Below are 7,500 nucleotides of genomic sequence, written 5' to 3'. Positions count from 1 at the left end.
GGGAAAGTGAGGGAGAGTGGGGAAAAGGAGGGAGAGGGGAGATTGAGAGGGGAGAGGGAGAGGGGGAGGGAAGGGGGAGGGGGAGGGGAGAGGGAGGGGGAGGGGGAGGGAGAGGGAGAGGGAGAGGGAGAGGGAGAGGGAGAGGGAGAGGGAGAGGGAGAGAGAGAGAGAGAGAGAGAGAGAGAGAGAGAGAGAGAGAGCGAGAGAGAGAGAGAGAGAGAGTGAGAGAGGGGATGGTTTAGTCTCAGTGGATGAATGTGGAAGAGATGATGTATTTGGAGCCGTTTATTTATTTATTTATTTGGTTATTCACAAATTGTTATGTTTTTTGTTTCGGTCGCAGTCTCGTTCGGGATTCAGGTTTCGTTTTCATTGTTTCGGAACACGTTTTCTTGTTTGCTTTTGTATTTTTAGGGATGTGTGATTCATTATTAATGTCCGAAAACTGTTGTTGACGCCACGTACATCCTCCTGGCAGGTGGTGCGGGCGGGAGCGCGGGCGGTGTACGTGTGGGTGAGGGGGATCGAGCCGTGGCAAGGGCGCATCAAGACTATCGAATCCTACTTCGGCTCGGCGGTGGCTTCCTACTTCACCTTCCTGCGCTGGGTCCTGGGCCTCAACATCGCCCTGACCGCATTTCTCACTGCGTTCGTGATCATACCCGAGGTACTGAATTATTCTCTCGCGCTTGTTTTATTTTCATTTCTCTGTCCATCATTTTCGAGAACCAGTGGGTGAGGAATTATATTAAGGACCTAGTTTGTGTCATATTATCGTGATTTTTTTTTTTTAATTTTTCTCTTTTATTTAGCCTCTTCTCTCGTGATTTTGTGATCACCTCTTAAAGGTTATAAAGCACAACCTCCTCAAGACAATTTCTCTATTCTAAAACACGAACTCACCTCTTCTCCAGTTCCTGGCATCTGACAGGAGCAAGGCGGGGGAGAGGAAGAGCCTTTTGCCAGACGAAGTCATCAGCGCTTATGACTTCAAAGTGATGTGGGACTTCGAGGGTATCCTGAGGTATTCGCCCATCTTCTATGGTTACTATAGCAAGACTCCTACTACCAGGGAAGGCTATAGGCTGCCTCTCGCGTATTTCCTCACCTCTGTTGCTGTCTACGCCTATAGCTTCGTGGCGATTCTCAGGAAGTGAGTGGTTGTAAGAATGATGCTTGAGAATAACATGTTAATGGCAAGTTATTTTGACTTATCACGTAATTTGACTTGATAAAGGTAATATTGTTTGAGTGTGGATAAAAAGAAGCTTGCTCTCACGTCCATTCCCCGCAGGATGGCCGCAAACTCCCGGATGTCGAAGCTTGCCGACGACGACGAGAGCACCTTCACGTGGAAGGTCTTGGGCGGCTGGGACTTCACCATCGGCAACCCTGAAGCCGCGCAGAACAAGGTAGCCTCCATCAACACGGGGATAAGGGAGGCGCTCCTCGAGGCCAAGGAATCCGAGAAGGAGGACAAGAGGTGAGCCAAAAAGAAAAGAAAAACAAATGTCAAGAAGGTACGGAGATTGCGCCATATACAAGCTAGATAATGCAGGTAACAAGCTAGGTAATGATAATGGAAGGGATTAAGAATAACCGGTACTATCCAAGGAATATGCACACTTTAAGAACCCATAATGAAACGCCTCACTTCTCGTTCATGATTTCATAGACTTAACCCATCGCCCTTTCAGCTGGAAAGTGAAAGCCAAGCGGTTCCTGGCCCACCTGATCGTGCTCGGGCTCGTGGTCGCCAGTGCCTACGCCGTGGTCCTCCTGGTGGAGCGCTCCAAGGACGTGGACGACAGCTCCTCGTGGTACCGCCAGAACGAGCTCACGATCATCCTGACGCTCATCTCGCTCGTTTACCCAAACCTCTTCGATGTGAGACGCGATGGGCCGTGGGGTGGGGGTGGGGGTGGGGGTGGGGTCGGGATGGAGTCGGGTGGGGGTGATATGGGGTAGGTGAAAGTATAGGGGGAGGGGTGGGGTGGGTGATGATTTTGCTTAGCATGTGGTGATGAGCTTTTTACTACGTTTGGCTGATCGGTAGATGGATAGAAAGATAGGTAGAGAGATTAATGAGTATGTATGTATGAGTGTGCGTGCGTACGTGCGTGTATTACGGATAAAATGAGAACGAATATCGCAGAGGCGAGCGAAGCGTCAGCACAAAGGCAGGTGCGCCCGACAACAGATGCTCTCGATTTCTACCTCATCGAGTGTTTGTGCGGCGGAGGATAGGCCCCTGGGCGTGAGTGCTGAGTTTATGACTTTTTTATGAGTGAGCACAAGGTCCTGACTGGTCTGGACTCATCTGCACTTTCATCGATAAACTCCATGCTTTTCTCGGCTTCCTGCATTCGCTTATCTTTAAGTTTATCTTTGTTTATCTTGGTATTATTATTATTTATTTATTGGTGATTTTTATCTTTATCTTTAATTGTTTTGGTATTTATTATCTTGGTATTTTTATCTCTATCTTCCTTTATATTGGTATTTTTATCTTTATCTTCTGCTGTCGTCGAGGGTCGAAGGGTCAAAGGGTATATCGTATTTCCTAGGCGGTCTTGGTCAGCTGACAGAGGCGATACATCCGGGGTAAAGGCTGTTGTGGCCTTAGGCGATATCTTCACACACAAGGGTCCGTGTGTCTGACTCTATAGGTTTATTCACCTAAGGTATTCAACTGTTTTGTTTATCCTTCATTTCAATCTACTTTTGGAGACTGTAATGTACACCTTACATTTGAAATTATTCGCCTAGATGTTTTCTGTTTCAATTAATCAAAAGAAAAAAGATGAAATCAGAATAAAAAATATTCCTCCCCGGCGGGGAATCGAACCCCGGTCTCCCGCGTGACAGGCGGGGATACTCACCACTATACTACCGAGGAATTGTAATAGGAAGAGTGTAGTGAGGGATGCCTATTTCGAGGAATGTCGAGGAAAAAATGGTTTAGTGTGTGTGTGTGTGTGTGTGTGTGTGTGTGTGTGTGTGTGTGTGTGTGTGTGTGTGTGTGTGTGTGTGTGTGTGTGTGTGCGTGTGTGTGTAACAGATTCGAAAAGAGGATTTCGAAACTGCTGTCTCATTTTCAATAAATCTTGTTGGGCCATTGTGTTCTTTTCTACCATATTGTATTATATACAAGAAGGATTGTTTGTAATAATTAATTCATGGTATATAAAATGCAAATATATGTCTTATATGTCAAATATATGTATACATATATGGATGCACACACACACACACACACACACACACACACACACACACACACACACACACACACACACACACACACACCTTCAACCTAACTGTATACGATTTATTACTAACTACACTTCCGTAGTTCCCTTTTTGCAGCTGACGCCATTCACCTCTTATATCAGGGCTGCCAACCAACTTGACTCTTATCGATACCCGCAGTTGGTAGGCCTGCTGGAGGAGCGGCATCCCAGGAACCAGCTTCAGTGGCAACTCGCCCGCATCATGGCACTCAATCTCCTTAATCTTTACACACTCATCTTCGCGTTGTTCTCCAAGGTGTATGAAATGGTAGGCGTCTTGTGGATAGGCCTATGTAATGTAAGGGGAGAGGGAGAGGGAGAGGGAGAGGGAGAGGGAGAGGGAGAGGGAGAGGGAGAGGGAGAGGGAGAGGGAGAGGGAGAAAAGAGAGAGAGAGAGAGAGAGAGAGAGAGAGAGAGAGAGAGAGAGAGAGAGAGAGAGAGAGAGAGAGAGAGAGAGAGAGAGAGAGAGAGAGAGAAGAGAGAGAGAGAGAGAGAGAGAGAGAGAGAGAGAGAGAGAGAGAGAGAGAGAGAGAGAGAGAGAGAAATCAAGACCTTTCTTCTGATTCACTGCAGACTGGCGAACTAGGCGAGCTAAAAGAGAACCTGACGAACAGTTATGGAGAAGGGACAACCACCGCTATGGATTCCCTCGTGGGTACAACCTCTGTCTCGCTCCTGAACAGCAGTGACCCTTATGGCTGGATCACAGCATCGCAAGACGCATCCAACTCCTCTGTGTTTGATTCCCTCAATTCCTCAATGTACGAATTAACTATCGCGCCCTTGGACAACGTGTCGAATACAGCCTTCTTCAACTTGACAACCTGCCTCCGACGTCGACTCGTTAGCGCTGGTCACCACCCTGAGCTCCACCCTCTTGGCGGCCGTCACGTTCACTGAGTGAGTTCGACCGATTATTCACAACATTTTGCACTAGAAATGAATATATTTTCATAAACATGAATGTCGGGATATTAGTCTGTGGAATACTGTTGTTTTTTTTAATCAAAGTTTTGGTTCTCGTTCCAGGTCACCGGTACCAGATACCCAAGTTCCTCGATGTAGACAAGTGAGAACACCATGTTCACAAACATCCACAACATCCACTCAATCTCCCACAAATGGCCTCCTATTTGAAGTGAATTTCACTAGCACGATTGGAACCGTTCCTTTGGCTGAGAACGCGACGAAGATCAACTATGGCTCCGAGAATGTGACGTGGACTGATTATGACCCCGAGAACACGATGAGCACCCTGCCCACAGACGACTCTCTGGTGGCCCCGAACGGCTCCCTCACAGGTCCGGGGAATGGCACTGTGTTTACGGTTGATGATGAAGGATTCCCATATGATGAATATTATGTAGATGATAAGGTTTATGATTACTTAGATTATCTCAACAACACAGGGGATGTACCAGAGGGACGTAAGGAAAATGAGGGTGTCGATCCATGGAACAGTAGTGTACCGACAGAATTCTATGAAGAACCTACAGCAATGAATTTGTTCGATATAACAAGTACTATCGAGACAACAGAAGTCTCCGATGACATGGAAGAGCCTCCGGGGACAACAGAACCTCCCGAATTGCAGGAAGACCCAAGCGTGACAGAGGACCCGAAAAACGCGGCCTTCCGAGAACTTCTGCGGAAATTCCCTTCCCTTCCCGGCCTCAGCCCCATATTACTTGCTGACGTGGCGGATTTCGAAGACAATACAGCAAAGGAGAACAACGCGGATGAAGACGGGGAATTAGCGAACGACAGAGTAATCAGAAGAAGAAGAAAGATAATTGAGAATGGTGAAGAAAATCCCAACAACCATGGCATACGAGATAAGCGTAGTGCAGCCATGGGTGACTACGGAGGCTTAAGTCCAGTCGATGTTAGTTACTTGTCGACGTTCGAGAAAGACGTCCCATATAACGATTACGGGGACCCAGTGTCCAATCCATCCGAAGAATACATGCCCGATTACTCCTCCTTTCTCAATAAAACGGATCTGAATGAAGGAAACTTTACCTTCGACGACGAAAGAACCGCACTTGTAACAACAGTGTCTCCCTCACTTAGGAACACCACAACTACTTACTGGGATAAACTCCTCGCGCATATTACCACGCCTACGACTAAAAACAACACGACTGCAGAGGCAACCACGGAAAACAACACTGCAGAAAGCGACGAAGAGGTTTACTTGACAAGTACAAACGCAGAGTGGATGGAAGAGACAGACACAACTACTGAATCTACAACAGACATCGACAATTATTGTTATATCACCATCTGTGACGGTATGAGCTGTTTAATAATTGTTCTTTTTTTCTTTAGTTTTATTTTGGTTTTACCACCGAGGTCATTAGATTTTTGTTTATGTTTGTTGAGTATACAATACTAACAATTAATACTCTAGAGTGGACATAATCTGCTATTATCGTTACTTTTATATAAGGTACAGATAGGATTTGATACTTCTACAATGAATTATATATATATATATATACATATATATATGTATATATATATATATATATATATATATACATATACATATATATATATACACATGACAAATATAATGTGGGGAATTCAGAAAAGTGGGTCCGCTGTTTTATATCGTATTATTAATATTGTTAATTAACATATAAGATCCCTTTCGAATATTGCCCTCTTATTGGGGTCACAGATCGATTCAATATTTCTGATCACAATACTTATTCTTAGACCTTCCCAACTCACAGAACCACAGGACCCCACAGACACCTCCCCCTCCTCAACCCCTCTCCCTACCACCTCCCCAATCCCCACCACCACCCCATCTGCCCCTCCCCCCACCCTCCCATCCAGCGAAGCTCCCACCAGCCCTACCCCAACCCCCGCAACGCCCACAACGGAACCCACTACCCTCGTACCCACCACCGACCCGACGACCACGACCCCAGTGGTGACGACCCCAGCGGTGGTGACGACCCCTTTCCTGGACCAGCCTATGAAGAACAACCCCGAAAAGTGGGCCCGACGTCTCCCCACGCCGTCGAGACACCGACTCAGGAAACTGTGTTGGGAGACCATGTTCGGCCAGGAGATCATCAAGCTCACTGTCATGGACCTGGTGAGCGAGACCGTGCTGTTGCCAAGGCTGTGCGCGTGTGGTGGTAACTGCGGTGGTAGTAATGGTAGTAATAAGGAAGATAATGACAGCAGTTCTAGTAACTATAGCGATGGTGGTGATAATAATGATAATGATAGTAATATTGATGATGATGAGGAGGAATTATGATAATAATGATAATAATGATAATGATACTAATAATGATAATGATGATAAAAATGATAATGATAAAAAATATAATGGTAATAATAATGATAATGATGATAATAATGATATTGATAATAATAATCATAATAATGATAGTAATAATAATAATGATAATAATGATAATTCTAATGATGATGATGATAATAGTAATAATAATAACAACAACAACAATAATACTCTTTTTTATACATTTATACACGCTTTTACACTGACTACACACATTCTTCTCGCTGGTACACTGACCATACACACTTTTTCTCGCAGGTCGTGACAGTAGTAACCATCGTCATAGGAGACTACATCCGCGCCGTTGTGGTTCGTCTGTTCAATGGCTGCTGCTGCTGGGACCTGGAGAAGAAATTCCCGGGATATCCAGACTTCAAGATAGCGGAAAATATCCTCATCTCGTCAATAACCAAGGGATGATCTGGTGAGGCTGAAATAAAGGGGAGGTTTTCTGTGTGATTATTTTAGTTATTTTTTTGTATTTCTGTTCATTTACTGTGCGGTGACGTGTGGAATCAGTTATATACTGCGTATAGTGTGTTTTATCTGTTGTCTGTGTGAGGCAAATAAGAATTCGACGCGTGCCGAATAATAATAATAATAATGATAATAATAATAATAATAATAATGATAATAATAATGATAATGATAATGATAATAATAATAACAACAACAAAAACAATAATAATGACGATGACGTGATGATATGATAAGAATTACGATGACTATGACGATGATAATACAAGCATCCGCATAACTCCACCACACTCTTTCCAGGATGGGCATGTTCTTCTCGCCCGGGCTGCCGGCTCTCAACACCCTCAAGCTCGTGATCGTTCTGTACGTGCGCTCATGGGCCGTCGTCACCTCCAACGTTCCCCC

At 45.0% G+C, this 7,500-nt stretch overlaps 1 protein-coding gene across 1 annotated transcript in view; it reads left to right on the top strand.

The window, feature by feature from the left end:
- LOC125034164 (transmembrane channel-like protein) overlaps positions 1-7,500 on the top strand; it is a 16,408-nt gene that overhangs the window by 5,641 nt on the left and 3,267 nt on the right. Inside the window, 11 exon segments of the mRNA XM_047625847.1 lie at positions 479-667; positions 915-1,153; positions 1,295-1,483; positions 1,698-1,887; positions 3,433-3,561; positions 3,867-4,054; positions 4,323-5,587; positions 6,146-6,405; positions 6,877-7,009; positions 7,012-7,042; positions 7,396-7,500. The exon segment at positions 7,396-7,500 is cut by the window's right edge and continues 87 nt beyond it. Coding sequence (XP_047481803.1) covers positions 479-667; positions 915-1,153; positions 1,295-1,483; positions 1,698-1,887; positions 3,433-3,561; positions 3,867-4,054; positions 4,323-5,587; positions 6,146-6,405; positions 6,877-7,009; positions 7,012-7,042; positions 7,396-7,500 — 2,918 coding nt within the window.

The sequence above is a fragment of the Penaeus chinensis genome, chromosome 2 (assembly GCF_019202785.1).
Source record: "Penaeus chinensis breed Huanghai No. 1 chromosome 2, ASM1920278v2, whole genome shotgun sequence".
NCBI lineage: Eukaryota > Metazoa > Arthropoda > Malacostraca > Decapoda > Penaeidae > Penaeus > Penaeus chinensis.
The sequence above is the reverse complement of the archived record's forward strand: the minus strand, read 5'-3'. Positions and strand labels throughout refer to the sequence as shown.